The sequence below is a fragment of the Equus asinus genome, chromosome 3 (assembly GCF_041296235.1).
Source record: "Equus asinus isolate D_3611 breed Donkey chromosome 3, EquAss-T2T_v2, whole genome shotgun sequence".
Classification (NCBI taxonomy): Eukaryota; Metazoa; Chordata; class Mammalia; order Perissodactyla; family Equidae; genus Equus; species Equus asinus.
Genome location: NC_091792.1, coordinates 157,035,907 through 157,052,835, shown reverse-complemented (window position 1 = coordinate 157,052,835; position 16,929 = coordinate 157,035,907). Strand labels below are relative to the sequence as shown.

Below are 16,929 nucleotides of genomic sequence, written 5' to 3'. Positions count from 1 at the left end.
CCCTTCATTCCTTTTCCTTTCTCAACCTCCAGTTTTCACTCCTTTGGGTGGCTGCTTGGGAGGCACTACCTCCCAGGAAAATTAGATATGGTAAGAGAATGTGACCACCTGCAGGTAACTTTCAAGATATTTTTCAGTTAATTAACGGAGGAGCACACAGTCCCATTTGAGACAAGCAGAAAGGAATCCTGCCCAGATAAGATGTCGAATTAGGTTTATGGCCTCCATCTGGTTAATGTTTCCTTCTCCCTCCAGTTCTTTGTCTAAATATATATATGCATCGTCCTTCTAAGTTTGCTGGTTAATTGGATGATCAAGAAGTATCTATATATTATTCTTGACCTTCTGCTTTCTGTTAAAATGTTATAGAAGTTTTCTCCTAAAAGCAATAAATAATAAATAATTGATGAGTAGAAGGGCCGAGGGGTGCAGGGATGCCCCTCGGTGAAGAATGGCTGGCCGACACCCTTCATATTTTCTGAATTATATGCATGCTTTCTAGCAAGTTTGTCTATACTTATTTCTGTTTTTCATTCTTGAAGATATATACTTTAGCTTAGCTTTTCAGCCCTTTACTTTGCTAACAAAATGATACTTTCTCCGGCAGTGTGCTTAAGGGACTGTTAGCTCTACAATCTAAAAGACAAAGGAATGCTTCCACCCCCTAAAGGGCGCGAAAAGGTAAAGATGTTTAACTGCCCGCTGAGAATGCAGATAGCCCTGGGGATAAGACACCCTGGAGTCACCTTTTGTTCCCATTAACCGTCTACACTAATGGCGTAAATGATTGAGGGAGGCAGGGATGGCTCCACCAGGATGTAACCAGACGGACTGCTGTCCTGTCCGGAGGCCTGGACCTTCTCTCTTTGATTTAACTTTACCATGAATCACAGCAGACGCCTAGGTACCTATCTCCTTTAGCTTAGAGACAACAAACACTAGCTAATTGCGGAGAAGACTACCATTAACCTTATGCTCTACAGAATAGAATGCTAATAAATATTCTTGTGCTCGTTCTTTACTTCCTTATCTCTCTGAGAATATTTGTAGAACTGTTTCTGTACTAATCCTGAAAAATATATAAACGACACTTGTGCACAGTAAAGTCGGACTTGCTAACACCAACCCAAGTCTCACGTCCCCTTTATTTTCCCCTCATTGCGCCGACGCCGTCCATCCCTCAGGAATCTGGACTCCGCTGGGGCGGGACCCCGGCAGGCCTTGTTCCCAGAAGCCACCAGCAGATCTCCTCAGAAGTCCCAGTGGCAAAGGGAGCAAGGATCAGGCGAGGAGCCCACATTCCCTGAGTCCGTTTCTGCTGCATGCCTGAACAAAACCAGGGCTCCGTGACCAGGGAGGAAGAAGAAGATGGCAGCTGGAGGGGTGGCCACGGTGTCTGCCCCAGTAACAACCTGGAAACCAGGAGGCGCGGTCAGAGGGCAGGGTGCTCAAAGGAGGGGTTCAGAGACGGAGGAGCCCCGGTGTGATGACAAGATCTCCTGGTGGCCAAGGTGAGGAGAGCAGCCATTGGAGACAAGGCAGTCGGGGATGGGGAGGCCCTGGTGTGGACTAGGTCATCCTATGAGCACCCAGCACGATGGAAGGACTTGGGATGGGGAGGAAGGAGACAGGTGTCAGAGTCCGATGAGGTGGGAGGGGCGTGTAGCTGGGCAACAGGTGCTTCCGAGGGGCGGGGCTTTGGCCAGAGGAAGAGCAAAGGGCCCTGGAGAGAACATGGACCAAAGCACGTGCGGTGTGGGGAGAGAGGTGGCTTCCCTTGACAGGCCTGCGGGAGAAGTGGGCACTGTCCTCGGGGGACAGGCAAGGAGCAGTGTGGGCCGAGGGCAGGGCACGTGCGGACAGCGGCTCGCCAATCCCTTGCCAAACCAGAGGCAGGTTTGGGGCCTGCGGGCAGGGCAGAGCGCTGTGTCTGAGCGGGGAAGGAGCGGCGTTCCGGGAAGCCGTGGTAGAGAGCAGCTCTTTAGGCCCCTGCTGCTCGGTACACTGAGAGGAGAGTGCAGGTGACAGGCCCGGAGAACTCACTCCTGCCTTTAGGCAGAGCCTAGTGGACAAGGCTCGTGACTTGCTGTGCTCAGCCAGGAGTCAGCCAGGCCATGGTGGCCCCTGACGTTCTGGAGGAGGTGCAAATGCACCATCCTTGCTCAAGGACAGAGCCTAGGCAGGGAGCAATTCTGCAAATCAGCAGCAGGGGTGCGGGCCACAGCCTGAGGGCTGGGACAGCCACCGGCTCCAGGGTTGCTTCTCCTGCTGGCAACAGTCACAAACAAGACTGCTGGGTTCATCTGGGAAACGGCCGCCACTTGTTTCCCCAAGCATGATTTGGAGAAATACTTGACTTGGGTTAAATATTTCACTTTTTAAAAACATTCTGGAAGCAACCCAAGTGTTCCTTGATGGATGAATGGATAAGCAGAACATGGTGTGTCCATACAATGCGATATTCTTCAGCTTTAAGAAGGGAGGGGATTCTGACACATGCTGCAACACGGGTGGAGCGTAGAGACATTGTACTGAGCGACAGAAGCCAGTCTCGGTAGCCACATTCATAGAGAAGGTAGAGTGGTGGTCACCAGGTGCTGGGGAGATGTCGAATGGATGTGGGGCTTCATTTTCGCCAGATGGAAAGGTTTTGGAGACTGGTTGAACAGCAGTGTGAATATATTTAATACCAGAACTGTACACTTAGACATGGTTAACATGGTAAATTTTATGTTATGTGTTTTTACCACAGTAAAAAAAAAAATTCTCCTTTGACCTAGGAATCCTAGGTTAAAAATGGCATCTACTTTTGGAAAATTATCTGATCTTAAGGCAAAGCTTTGTGCATGAAACTATTAATTGTAGCATACTTTTTAAAAACAAAAATAGGAAGGCCTACGTTGTTCACAACGAGCAAATGTTGGCGCCCTCGCGCCCGTGGGCTCCGTGCAGCCGTTGAAACCTGCTGCTTGGACAGCGGTCAGGCCAACCGGGGGAGACCGCCCTCCGCAAGTGGGAGCAAGGAGACCCGACATCCAGGCATCCAGACAGACGGAGGGGCTGCCGGCTTCTACACTTGATTTTACCCCGTTTTCTTCTTGGAACAAGAGGTGTGGCATTGCAGAAATAATGAAGGTATAAAAGGCTACTCCAGAGAGAAAAAATGCCGGTTGGACGTGGCTTTTGCTTCACAAGGATCTGAAACCAGGTGCCCCCCAGGGAGCTGAACTCAAGCGGCGACCATGCCGGGACCTCTGCATCCTCCTCAGGGGCCCCTGAACGGAAATGGGCTGACAAGACCGCAGGAGGCTGGGCTCTTGGAGCAGGGATCTGCTCTCCAAAACAGAAATAACCTCCCCGTTGGGGTAAGGCGGGGAGTCGTGATGAGGTGGAAAGAGTTCCAGGGCGACCGTGCACTTGCCAGAAAAGGAACCTTCTCCAAAGCAGGGTATTTCATGGACGCCATGCTGTGGGATGACAATAGAAAGACTGACTGATGGTGGGCCCCGTTGTCTCCATGAGGAGGGGCTGGGTATTGGAAGGACGAAGGACGCTTGAAGGAAGGGGCGCGCTGCTCTTCTGCTGCTCCTGTGGTCTGGGTTCTTGGTGGGAAAGCACAGAAACCTGCCCTGGGGGTGATTCCGAAAAGACTTCTCTGCTTTGAGATAGTGAGCAGTACAGAAGCGCCGAGAGCCCTGGAGGGCTGGGTTCAGGGCTGCGTGCCTGGACACTCTCCCACGGCCATGCTGCACAGGCCTGGAGAGTTCTCCCGGTGCCCCTCTTTGCGTCGATTGCCGGACACCACGGCTGGGGGGTCTGGGGAACCCAGGAGGTTCGCAGCCCAGCTGCGAGCGAGGCCGGGAGCGAGGGCTCTGCGTTCGCAGCGCCTCTATAGGCCCTGCTTCCTGCCACGAATAAGCTGGGCAATCTGTCATTCACAGGATGGTGACTAATTTGTAAAGTAGCAAGAAAAAGAAAAAATGCTTCCCACTCTGGTCACACTCTCAGCTCCCCCAAGTCACGTTAACTTGACTTTTCACGCTTTGCTTCAAAGTGTGTATCTGCTCCTGTCTAACCTAACGCCACTCTCCCTAAAACCCTGTGCCATCCCTTCCCCAGCGAGGGAGAAACCCAGCCTCGTATCAGCGTCTCACCACCAAGTGCAGGACCCCCAGCCATGCCCATTTCTGCTCGGTGGAAGTGTCTTCAGACAGGGGAAGGGGCTTCGACTGCTGGGAATTCAAACAGTGATAGGCGACCCCAAACCAGGCGGATTACTGGCCTGACACCCACGACTCACTGGGAGTCGCTTTGGCTGCTTCCTAAAGACGGTTTCATAAACCTGTAAACACTGGTGGGTGGGCAGTTGTTCACTGGCCATTCCCGTCCTCTCTTGTAATTCGTTTCTTCTCTAAGTCTCTTACTGTGTTTTCTGATCTTTGTGGCAAAAAAGGAAAGTATTGTACCATTAAGAAGATGCTACTTGAAAAAACATGTTTGGAGAGGTGGAGGAGCCAGGGTTTCCTGAGTGGCTACGTGCCTGACTGACTGGATGAATGGACGGATGGACGGATGCAGGTCCCACTAGGCTCCCTTGGGTCCAGGACAGGGTGGCACTCACCTTGTGCTGACAATAAACAAAAGCAGGGACTGTGCCTCAGCCATCGGGCTAGCGCAGGGTGGACACTCGGAAAATGGCCTGTGAGTAGATTCTTACCAGCAGACTGGTGTCGTTTCCACCTCCATCTCTCCACTGGCAGGCAGTGAGCATTAACTGACAAATTAGTGAATTGTTTCGTGTGGGTGGGTGTGGGGTACAGAGGTTTTAAGAAATAATAATCAGTTTCTCTGAGACCAGGGTCATTTCACAAGCATTTTATTAATCAGAGGGCCATCAGCCGGCTCCGCCCAGGGAAACGACTGCCAACAAGAGCTTTCTGGACGCCAGGGGCCCACCCGGCCCCTGCAGGCACCTGGGGCTGCGGGGCCTCACTTGGTGCCCGCCTGCTGGAAGTACTTGTGGCAGGTAGACGTGAGCGCGGCCACAAACACGATGAACTCGCTGAAGTCCACCTCGGCGTCTCCGTTGGCGTCCAGGTCCTTGAGCAGTTTGTCCACGGCACCCTTGTTCCTTCCGGTCTAGGAGAAACAGAGGCGCAGGGTCAGCGACTGGGGTGCCTGCATGGGGCCTTGGCCCAGCCAGGAGAGGGAGGGAGCCGAGTGGGTGCCGCCCTTGCCTCCTGCGCCCACACAGGCGGCGGCCCTGGAAAGAGGCTCGGGCTCCAAGCAGTTGGGAGCCGCCCTAATGCGTGTGACGGGACGCCAACGAACTGAGGGCCCGTCTAGGCCGCCTCTGAACTGCAGGATGCTGTGTGGGAGCGGGTGCTGGTTTTACGTGTAAGTTTCGAAGGGGATTGTCTTTGGATCATCGTATCATTGCTTTAAAGTGACGATGATTCCCGGAAACGCACTCACTCGCTGCTCTGTCCCGGGTGCGCTGCTGGCTCCAAAGCTCTTCGCGTTACGTTTGTGGAACGCCGGTCTCATGTCTCATGCTGCCCCGGGCCAGCTGCTTGACACACACCTGCAGGCCTCGCGCCCACCAGGCCAGGAGATGCACCGCCCTGGGTGCGGATGGAGGAAATAAGGCCCAGAGGGCCCGAGAGACGGGCCTGAGACACCTGGGAGACGGGGACTCGTAGGGGAGACCAGGCCTGGAGGGACAGAGTCCCCACTCTCCCCTCTGCTCGGGCACCCGGCTCGGGACCCCGGGGCCCCAGGTCTTCTTTGAGAGGGCCGGTGGGGGTCTCTGAGAGCCTGAGCCCACTGTGTGTCAGACGAGAGCACCGTCCTCAGAAGGGACCAAGTGCCACCACCGTGCACATCCGAGAAGCAGCAGCAGGGGTGCCGGCGGCGCAGCCCGGGAACCGACATTCAGTGGTAAACGAGCAGCAGTGTGTCACGCGGCAGAACACCTTGCAGCTGCCAAAAGTGAGCTTGAGGAGGCTTGTAGCCCGTCCGCCGCCCAGCGTTTAGGAATCTCTGAGTGTGCCTGGCACGGGGCTGGGGACACTGCTGAGCGAGTCCTTCTCCAGCTTGGCTGGGCTGCAGCATCTGCTGGAGGGCCCAGCCGCTACTTCCACCAAGTTCCCCGGGATTCTGACCTCACCCGTTTGAGAACCCCTGGCTTAGCCACGGGTTCTCCAAGTGTGTTCCGAGGACCCCCTGCATGAGGGGGAGTGTTCAATGAGCAACGAAGTTTCAGAATGTCTGCTGTAATAGTAAGTTCACAGAGAAACTAAATTGCATGTCAGCTCGCCCTTCATTCACATCCGCCTTGCCCTGGGGAGAAGGCTGAGCGGCAGAGGGAGGGGGGAGTCTGTGTTGGGGGGTTTCTTCCCTCCACGTTTCTGTATTTTTACATTTTCTACTGCAAACATATATTTATAATAGAGAACAAATGAACTTTATTTTTAAAAATATATCTTCATTGCATTCATATCTAGAAAAAGATAAATATACTGAAGTGCTCAGTATCCGTGAAGTGATAATTCGGGCTGAAAATGTCAGGCTTCCATACTCAAGGATCAGTACCAGCCCGGACCCCTTAGGGACAGGCAGGCAGGCAGGCAAGCAGGCAGGCAGAGTTTGGTGGGGCCTGGGGGGGGGGGGGGGTGGGGGGTGGGGGCGGGGTGAGAGGAGGGGAGAAGAAGAGGAGGAGGGAAGTGAGGAAAGGGAAGTGAGGAACGTGGGGGAGGTGGAGGAGGGCAGGCCTCTGCTTACAGGGCCCTGGGGAGACTCCGTTGTGAGCCTCCAGGCCCAACAGCTCTAGGCAGAGAGATGCCAGGACGGGACCTCCTCCCGTCCCTATTCTGGTCAGTCCCACTAAGGCCAGGTAACGCGGGACGACCTGGGGATCAGGGGAAGGAAGGAGGCAAGCAGGAAGTGGAGCCGGGATGTTTGTGGCCTGGAGCCTTAGAGAGGGACAGTTCCCAGGGACCAGCAAACCTGGCCTCAGAGACGGCCCTGGATTGGGTCCCTTTGCCCCATCCCCCGCCACTCAGGTTCTAACCCCACTCTCCCCGTGGGCCCCCGCAGAGAATCTGGGTCACAGGGAAATTGGGGCTCCAGGTCCATGCTTCAAGGTTGACCTGGCCACATCCTTTCCCTGCTCAGAGGCCCCAGGGTCCCCAGCCCCTGGGGCAGCAGATCCACTCCTAGCCTCAGCCCGCCTGCTCTACCCCTGAGGCCACTCTTCAGAGCATCTGGGTGTTGACCCTTTCCGTCCCTTCTGCCTTCCACACCCTCCTATTTTCTCCCCCCATGCTCCCTGACCCTCTGCATGTTCCCCCATCAAGCCCACCCTATCCCCCATCCCGTTCCCCAGGGCCCTGTGCCCGTGGGCCCTCACCTGCAGGAAGCCCGGGAGCTCCTTCTCCATGAGCGTCTTCAGCTCCCCCTTGGTCAGGCTCTGCTTGCTGCCCTCGGCACCCGAGTACCGGGCAAAGACGTCGATGATCATGCTCATGGCTGTCTCCAGTTCCGTCATGGTGCTGGATTTGGACCCACCTTCCTCCTGGGGGCTGGCGTGGACCCACCTTCCTGCTGGGGGCTGGCGTGGCTGAGGAAATGTCCCACGGGAGGCGTTTTGGCCTTTATAAGGCCCAGCCTCATATTGACACAGAGGGTGGGACAAACACAGCTGGACTGTTCGAGAAACCCCACCCCTCCCCAGTCTGTGTTGCCCAGTTCCGATGAAAGGCATTGTTGCAACTTCCTGGAACCTTCCCCCAGCCAGGCTGGGGTACAGGATACTTGGGTGAACCCACGCTCTACTGTGCTTCCCCATGTCTTGGGGTCATCACTGAATTACAATGGTGTCCCCCATTGTGGCGGACAAGTCGGGTCTCTGGGGTAAGTGGGTGCCTGGTGAGTGTTTGTTGAGTGAGTAATGAATGAGTGGACCTGTCCCCTCCCGTCATCTGGCCCTTGTTCGTGTGGATATCAGATGGGCCTCTGGCACTCAGTGGGTGGACGTGAGAAAATGCCATTTGAGTGAATGAGTGTTGGAATGAGCAGCTGAGCTAGTGTCGTTCAGCACCCAGCTTATACCTCTGCCCGGGCCCGGCTCCCCAGCCCCGCCGCAGTTACGGGCGTTAGACAACGCCAAGGCTCCTCTGGTGGGCCGCGTGTGTCAGGATCGCTCTGAGCCTGGGGTCTAAGTCAAGTTCGTACCCCTTTCCCTCTCTCCTCTCCCCCAAGTGGTGGGCACGTGGAGGTGGAGTGTTTGTCGCTGGGAGGGCCTGCAGGGCCCTGGCTGCCCAGTGTGGATGCCGAGGGAGAGCCAGGCCTGAACCCTGAGGTCAGGGTGGGCGGAGATGAAATCAAGCCACGTACATAGGGCGCTCAGCACCAGCCCGGCACAGAACAGGGGCAGCCGCTCTTATAAGAGCCAACTGTCCTTTGGACACATTGCCTTTCTCCAGGTTTCCTGCAGGGGAGGCTCAGTGTGGCCCCGCTGGTGGCCATTTGGGGAGCAGGAAAAGGTCAGCTCCACTTGCTTGGGTGCTGGGCAGTTTCATTTTAGGATAAGATTCCATGATTCACGTCCCCACGGAGCCCCCCAAGGGACTCCATTAATAGGGACCTCATCAGCACAACAAAAGGAGAGCTCACCTCGGCAGGCTGAAGTGCTGCTGAGGTGTCAGGCACTTGAAGCCTTCACAGCTGTGGGAGGAGGACCTCGACATCAGGTGGGAGCCGCTCCCCAGCCCCTGAAGTCTCCCACCAGGCCAGGGCTGCCCCTGCTGGAGTGTCTCACTCGCAAGCCCTACAAGAATGGGTGCCGGCCCCTTGGGTCCTCCTCAGGGGCTGGGGCCTCATTGCCGAGAAAGGGTTCTAGACGATTTGTTGTGTCAGAGACCCCGTTAGAGAAAAAATATTCTGACACTTGTTAAAACGAAAGGAAGACAATTCAGGACTGTTGCAGCAGGAGTCATGACCTTCGAAATAGGGGCGGGAGACGAGGCTCAGCTCCGAATATGACAGGGACAGCGGGGCATTTATAGCCAAGGAGCAGAGTGAGGGAGTCAGTGGATGGGGAATTACTAAGAGGAGACCTCAAGGGTTGGGGGACTCTTGCTAAAGGCAGGCCCAGGACTTACACATCAAACGTGGAGGATGAGCAACCTGGTCAGCTACGAGGGGCGGGGGGAGGAGGCGGGCAGTGGGGAGGTGACTTAGCAATTCTCACTTCCTTCTCCCTTGGCTGGGTTAGGCAGGCTGCAGACGGCCCAGGGCTGGAGGATGAGACTGAATCGTAAAGAGGGCTGGGGGAGCCTGACTGCGGTTTGGTCAAGGGCAGTCCGTCAGACCCGGAGGACAGCTTCCGGGCCCTCTGGGTGAAGACCGGGACAGAGAAGGGCCAGGCCTGGGGCTGCCTTCATCGTGGCAGCTGCTTCGCCTGGGCCTGGCAGGGTGGCTGGCGTGCGCAGGGGAGGTGCTGCTGAGAGGGCCTCTGGACGCCCGGGGCGGCCCAGGGGACGGGCAACGCCTGCAGGGACCTGACTCACGGCAGGCATGCTCACAACCTACTCCCACCTCTTTGCTAAAAAAAGGATGCATTTTTCCAGAAAGTTTTCCTATGAATGTGTGTTTTCTCCAAAGTTTTGTTTTCAGACTTGTTGCAAAAGTCAAAGCAGGCCCTTTCAAAGACCTCGTTAGGTGGACATCTTTGTAGGGATTAAAAAAAAAAGGTGCCCTTTTCACCATTGTTAGCGTGACAACTGGAAACCAAGGCCGGCTGAAGATCACTAAGCGCCTGGCCTGCATCATCAGACAGCCTCTCTGTGGGCAGACAGCGATTTCCTAGACCAGGCCTTAACTCTTGTAGAAATTTAGCAAAAAGTCCACTTATCTGGAAAGCTATTTTCTTCCCAGAAGGAGATTATGAATTGCATGATGCAAAAAACGCTCTTTTCTGTCCCTGACCAGGTTGGGGTCATTTTTCTTCCCACCCTCAGACCTGGGCACCCCAGGGTCGCTGGGGCTAGGGACCCCTTTATAGCAGGGGGATTCTGGGGCTCCCAGGGTGATTGTCTAGCAGTCAGTGTTACCACACAGGGCAGAGGGCTGTGGTCAGGAGGGACGGAGGACATGGAGGCCTCGGTTCCCATCCAGGGCTGTGCATCTTAGGAGGGCCTCCGGCCTTCCCCTGCAAGCTCCTGCTCCGTCACCCACAGACATCTGGGTGTGGGCCCCCCTTACATCAGAGGGAAGGTGAAGAACTCTAAGGACAAGTGTCCTGTGCATTAAACAGGTAAAGAGAAAAGGCAAAGAGGCCCGGGAATCACCCCCCAGGAGGCCCTGCCCACTGGACAAAAGGCCACTGCCCCACCAGAAGCCCACGTGCTGCTCTACTTCGGCCAAGGGGGATGGGGGGAAATGTCTCTTGGGGGTCCAGGCCTGCAGGGTGTTGGGAGGTTTCTGGAGAGGCACAGTGTGCGGTGGGGCAGGCAGGGCATGGCCTGCCCTGGGAACAGCTCTCTCCTCTCCAGTCTGCGTGGGAGGAGGCGTTCTGAGAAGGTCTGTGCTCAGCAAGCACAGAGAAGGCCCCTCGTGTGTGGCCCCCCGCAACAGAGAGCCCAGCAAGCACAGGCCCCAAACCACAGTGTGCTACAAGTTCCTGTGAGTCACCCAGGCCCCTGCGCTGGGCTGGGGGGTGCACCATGGGAGAGACTTTAGCCCTGACCTCTGGGGGCCAGCCAGAGACAGGCGGCAAGGGGAGGTGACAGGGAGGGGAGAGGCAGAGTGGCAAGGAGACCCCGGGCCAGAACAGCCCTGAAAGCTGAAGCCGAGTCTGGAGAGGTAGGTGGGCTTGTAGGAGACGGCGCTGCAGGCCAGGGGGCAGCGAGGGGGCAGAGGTAGGAGGACCTGACATCTGGGGAAATGGGAAGTGGGGTGGGCTAGAGAGGGGAGAAGGGCGGGGACCAGGAGAGGCCCTGAAGGCTGGCCTCCTGGGGCCTTTCTCCTAGGCCTGGGCCTCGCAGGCCTGGCTGCCCAGCCCAGCCCCTGGGCTCCTCAAATGCCAGCTGTCCGGGCCCACCCACCCAGAGCTGCCAATTCCCTGAGCTGGGCTCGCCCAAAGCTTCCCGGGCGACCCTGCCGTGCAGCCCAGTGGTCCGGAGGGTTTCGGCTGGGAAGAGACATGGTTGGATTCGCCTTCTGAGGTCGACTCGGCAGCTGGTGTGAGACATGGATGAGGATGGTGAGGCTGGAGGCAGCGAGCCAGCAAGGAAACTGCAGGGTAAGGAGCCCTCTGGCCACACGACTTCAGGGCTCCTGCAGCCACCTAAGGACATCTGGGAGTTGGTGGAGGCCTCGCCAGGGAGCAGAAAAGAGAAGGAAGAGGAGGGGGCCTCACCATCCGATGTAACCTCCATTCCTTGCAGAAGGGGAAATTGAGGCTCGGAGTAAGGACGTGGGTGAACAAGCCCAGGCTCGCTGACTCCACGCTCGCTGCACAAACAGCTCCGGGATCAAACCGGTTTTGTCCTTGATAATGCCTCAGACAAATATTTGATGAGGGAGGAGGTTGAGAGCTGAGGAAATTAGTTTCTCAGGGACCAGCTGGATGTCAGAGGGCAGGTGCCACAGAGCTGTGAGGGCAGGGTTGTCGTCTCACCCTGGGCACACAGCTCTGGGGGATGGGGGCAGTGAGCCCTGGACCCAGCAGTGGCCACTCGCAAACCTCTTTCTCCAGGCTAGAAGGCTTAATGGCTCCATCTCCAGTCTCCCCGGCAGCTAGGGGCGCCCACACAACCACAGTTCTGGTCAAATGATGCTTCTTTGGGGCTACGGGAGGCTGGCCTTGCTGAATACAAAGAGGCCGTTAGCCCTTCTGCTTCTTCCTTCCAGAACCCTGGAAACGATGTCCAGAGAAGCAGCGGCTATGTTGCAACCGTGTGGCTGTGGCCGTAATGGATTGTTGCTTGTGACTGAGAGCGTTATTCCAAACTGGTTGTGTGAATTTCCAGGGGCTACAAATTGCCACAAACTGGGTGGCTGAAAACAAGAGAAATTAGTTCTCTCACAGCTCTGGAAGCTCTAAGTCCGAAATCAGGATGCCAGCAGGGTTGGTTCCTTTTCGGGGACTCAGAGAGAGAACCTGTCGCATGCCTCTCTCCCGGCTTCTAGTGGTGGCCCGAGATCCTTCGAGTTCTTGGCTCGCATCTGCACCGCTCCACGCTCCGCCTCTCTGGCACGCGGCCTTCTTCTCTCTGTGTCTGTCTATTCTTGAGACACCAGCATGTTGTACTAAGGGCCCCTCTAGTCCAGCATGACCTCACGGTAACGTATTGCATTCGCAGTGACCCTGTGTCCAAATAAGGCCACATTCTGAGGTTCTGGGAAGGACATGAGCTTGGGGCACACCATTCAATCCAGCAGGCTGGCGCAGGCCTCGGTTACGCCACGCAGTCGCTTGACAGCTGCAGAGCCACAGCTTACTTCAGTTTGATTCCTGCCTGTCTTTTATTTGCTCTCTGACGTCTTGGATGAGTTCTGTAACCTGGCATCAATTTTCTGTGAAATGGTGGCAATCATCGCCACCCTCAGAGGTGGGAGGAGACTCTAAGGTGCATCAGATGCAGGCTGAGCTGCAGCTGAGCGTGTGACCCCTGGCAGGGTGTCGGCCACCCGCAGCACTCACTTCTGGCCCTCTCCCCTTTTCCTTCCACGTCTCCTAGCTGCCTTCTCTCTACCAGATGCTCTAAGGCAGAGCTGCATCTGGTCCCCCCAATCTAGACACTGAGAAGCAACAGACAGTGACAGTACAGAGCGGTGAGTGATGTGCCAGAGGCCTGTGGGGGCCCCACAGAGGGGCTAACCCAGCCAGGAAGGTCAGGAAGACTTGTGGGGCAGGCAGTACTTAAGATGAGACTTGATGAGACAAAGGGGCTTATTCAGATGAGTGGTCTTCAGAGTGTAGTCCCCAGGCCAGCAGCATCAGCATCCTCTGAATTAGAAACCCTGGGGCAGGGCCCAGCCGCGGGGCAGGCTGGGAGATGGGGTTGGACAAGCCTTCCAGGTGACTCTGATGCATGCTCCAGTGTGGAACCACTTGTCCAGACAAAGGGAGGACAATCTCACGAGTGGGACCAGCCTGTGCAAAGGACCGGAGCTGGGAGAGAGCATGGCGCATCTGCAGACCAGAGCAGAGGCAGGGGCAGAAGCTACAAGGACGCAGCTGAGTGGAAGGCAGTGAGGCTGGCCGGTGGTCAGGAGAGCTGAGTAAGGAATCTGCATTTTACCTGAAGCTGGAGGTCTGCGATTCTGGCCTCGTTGAGCTGAGTCCTGGGTAGAGTGGCTTCGGCCATGGCAGTGAAATCTCAAACGCTGGCAAAGGGCCTTGATGGAGGAAAGGAGCGCGCCCTCTCCGAGAAGATGCAGGTTGGATAGTGGCTTCCCACTCTCTCTGTGGGCCCGGAGCTTCACTGCAGCCCACATGCGGGGGCCTCGCTGCCGGCCTGCTCGAGCCACGCCTTAGGAAACCTTTGCTGAATGTTCTGCGAGTCAAGACTTCCAGGCGAGAGGGTCTCGGAAAACCCATGACAATGTGGGGAGCTCAGAATAAGAGGCCAGGCCGGCTGGAGCGGAGAGCACTCTGCTTTGAGGACCCCTTTCCACGTGTTCCAACCCAGGCCTGGCTGACTCCAGACTAACGTGTTATCCTCGAAATCTCCTCTCATGGGAAAACTCCTGACACTGGCAGGAAGGCTGCCCCACGATCTGCATTTTAAGCAGCACAGGGGGTCCCAAAAAAGTGCCCCAATGGTGGCAGGAACCCGGCCCCTGCCCGTGGTGCAGGGCTGCCTGGTGCAGGGCTTGGGGCAGGGGGCCTGGGGCCTGCCTGGCCTTGGCCCACTGGGCACTGACCTGCAGAGTGACCCTGGTGAGTCCCTTCCCCCTGTCAGACTACTTTCTCCATCTGTGAAACCAGGGGTTCAGATGAGACCACCGCCAGGACCCTGAAGCCCCAAAACCACATTCTCAAGCTGAGGTGCCCACATTCCTTGGGGTGCACGACGCACGCTGGGTGTACTAGAACACTCAGGATTTGAAAACCATTTCTGTTTAGACTGAGAACTCACAGGAATTTTCAAGCTAAAACAGGAGCCCTTGTAGTGAACGCCTGTCTGTAGCCCCCATCTCCCGGGCCCATTCAGTCGGTTCCCGGCAAACAGTCCTCGCCAGCCCTGCCAGGTGGCCGGGTGCTCTGCAGGACCAGTGGGAGCTAGTCTCCGTAGTCCCCTCCCCTGTGGGTCTTGGGTGACCAGAGGGGAGGCCAGTGTGAGAACAGAGAGGAAGAGGAGCTGAGAGGTGGAGGGAGGGAGGCTGGGAGCTCGCTGAAGTCCTGTGGCGTCTGAAGTCAGCAAGTCCTGCATTCGCTGCCTCTCCCCTCACTGCGCCTCCCAGCCTCACTGGGGCCAAGCCCCCTGGGGTGGGGTGGGAGGAGCCGCTGGGCTTGAGTCCGGTTCTGCCATGTACTGCCTGGGGGCCTCCGTGAGCCCAATTTTGTCCTCTGTGAAATAGGATGAAGTATCATGCCAAGGGCTGCGGTGAGGAGGAACAGTGTCCCAGGCACAGGCTGCCCGTTGACAACTGTGATGGTTAACGTTACATGTCAACTTGGCTAGGCTATTGGCCCAGGTGTTTGGTCAAACACCAGTCTAGATGCTGCTGTGAAGAGAGGTTTTTATTTTTATTTTTATTTACGTATTTTTTGAGTGAGATCAGCCCTGAACTAACATCAGCTGCCAATCCTCCTCTTTTTTTGCTGAGGGAAGACTGGCCTGAGCTAACATCTGTGCCCATCTTCCTCTACTTTATATGTGGGATGCCTGCCACAGCATGGCTTGCCAAGTGGTGCATAGCTCTGCACCTGGGATCTGAACCCTTGAACCCCGGGCTGCCGAAGCGGAACATGCGATCTTAACCGCTGCACCATCGGGCTGGCCCCGTGAAGATAATTTTTTTAGATGTGATTAACATTTAAATCAGTGGACTTTGAGTAAAGCAGATGACTCTCCATAGCGTGGGTGGGCCTCATCCAATCAGTTGACAGCCTCAAGAGAACCGACTGAGGCTTCCAGAAGGAGGAAGTCTGCCTCAAGACGGCAACATAGAAACCCTCCTGTTTCCAGCCTTCAGAACTTGGACTCAAGACTGTGACATCAGCTCTTTCCTGGATCTCCAGCCTGCTGGCCTGGCCTGCAGATTTCGGACTTGCCAGCCCTCACCATCATGGGAGCCAATTCCGTAAAGTCTGTGTGTCTGTCTCTCCCTCCCTCTACAGGTTCTGTTTCTCTGGAGAAGCCTGATTAATACAACAGCCAGTGGACTGAATCCAGCCTATAGACTTTATTGGCCAACATAGTGTTAAAAAAAAGAACGTTATTAATGTTTAAAATTGGGAGATTTCATCAAAAAGAATGTGGACTCCTAACTTGGAAACGAGACAACGAGACCAGGACTGCGGGCACGCAGAGCTGAGCAGCCCAGCCTCCACCCGCTCCCCCCGCCTGCCCCAGGGCATTGTGTTTTCCCAGGATCAGGCCAGCTCCGGGCCCAGTCCACGTAACCTTTGGAGAGACAGATCCTCCCACTGAGTGCTGGCCACATGGAGCATCAGATCTGGTCCCTGCCTGGAGGAGGTGGCATGGCATCCTGTCAGGAGGACCAACACATCAGCCATGTTCAGAATGGGGGCAGAGTGGGAGAGAAGCAAGTGAGGCCTGGGGTGCCCTGAGCACTTGCCGCCCCTCCTGGGGACACCGAGCCAGGGACCGGAGCTTCTGTTCATGGGAGGGCTGCACTGGAGACGCCACCTCGGAGCTGGGGCCACGCTGTGCTCGCTCCTCCTCCTCCCTGGACTCTCCAGGGGTCAGCCCTCCAGCGGGAGACAGAGGGGCTGAGGAAGGAGGCGGGCCGCCGACCCCAGGCCCAGTGTCCTCAGCAGCCCCTGCCCTGTCCTCCTCATGCGAGGAGTGTGCGCAGGGCAGCGCCGGGAGGGGCTGGCACCTCCGCTACTGTCTGCAGCCCCGGTCTCACCCATGGGGCCGGCGCCTGCCTCACAGGCCTCGTGAAGACACAGTGAAAGTCAGTGCCGGGGACTGTGAGCAGGGACGCAGCAGCTCAGCACTTCACTTATTCCCAGGAGTGCAGCAGCCGCTCCGCCACAGCCACAACCGGTACCCTCTCCCTCCCTCCCTCCTTCAAGGACTCCCTCGCCAAAGGGGCTGAGTGTTTTCAAGACTGCTAATGTTTACCTTTAATCTTCACTTCACTTTTTAATTATTTCATTTAAAAATATTTATATTATTTTAGTATTATTTTATTAGTTTTTTAAATATAGGGAAGTGTAAAAAACAAAACAAAAAATGGACCCTGACCTTCCCACTCAATTGTTAATTGTGACATTAACCATTAGATAAAGTGGCTCCTGAGTAGGTTTAGAAAATTCCAGCAAGACTAGAAGGCACATGATGAGACTGACAACCACTGCCCGACCCAGCCCCTACTCCAAGGGAAACACCTATGGCTGCTTGCGATTCCTTCCAGAAGAATGTGCACGTGGGCCCCAGCTTCTAGGAATCGGCATACGTATGTGCAGCATCTCCTTCCTTGTCAGGTCCGCGAGAGCCATCGCCATCACCCCTCTCTGCAGCCTGCTTTTCCACCTAACCCCTCCCGGCACGCTCCCCTTCACCACAAGGCCACCTCGTCCTTCTTCTCGGTCCCTTTGGCAAGAACACCTCTCTGAGCAGCCTCCTCAGCTTCTCCAGCCTCCCTGGAGAGCCTCCTTCTCCACTGGCGCTCGTGCCACAGTACTGCCCCACCCGTGGCCTGGGAGCTCTGCAAAGGCTGGGG

The 16,929-nt window shown here is 56.2% G+C and overlaps 1 protein-coding gene across 1 annotated transcript; it reads right to left on the bottom strand.

Annotated features, from left to right (window-relative positions):
- Positions 1-4,860: 4,860 nt before the first annotated feature.
- On the bottom strand, positions 4,861-7,742 carry S100P (S100 calcium binding protein P). The gene is made up of 2 exons (XM_014855247.3): positions 7,412-7,742; positions 4,861-5,139 (listed from the first exon to the last, which is right to left on the bottom strand). Exons 1-2 carry the CDS (start codon positions 7,547-7,549, stop codon positions 4,990-4,992), a joined length of 288 nt encoding a protein of 95 aa, XP_014710733.3. The 5' UTR covers positions 7,550-7,742; the 3' UTR covers positions 4,861-4,989.
- Positions 7,743-16,929: the final 9,187 nt, after the last annotated feature.

Excerpts from the sequence above, each read along its gene's own strand:
- S100P (XM_014855247.3), bottom strand. The coding sequence starts at position 7,549 with ATGACGGAACTGGAGACAGCCATGAGCATGATCATCGACGTCTTTGCC. Across the intron at positions 5,140-7,411 it reads AGCTCCCGGGCTTCCTGCAG|ACCGGAAGGAACAAGGGTGC; the intron begins GTGAGGGCCCAC and ends TGTTTCTCCTAG.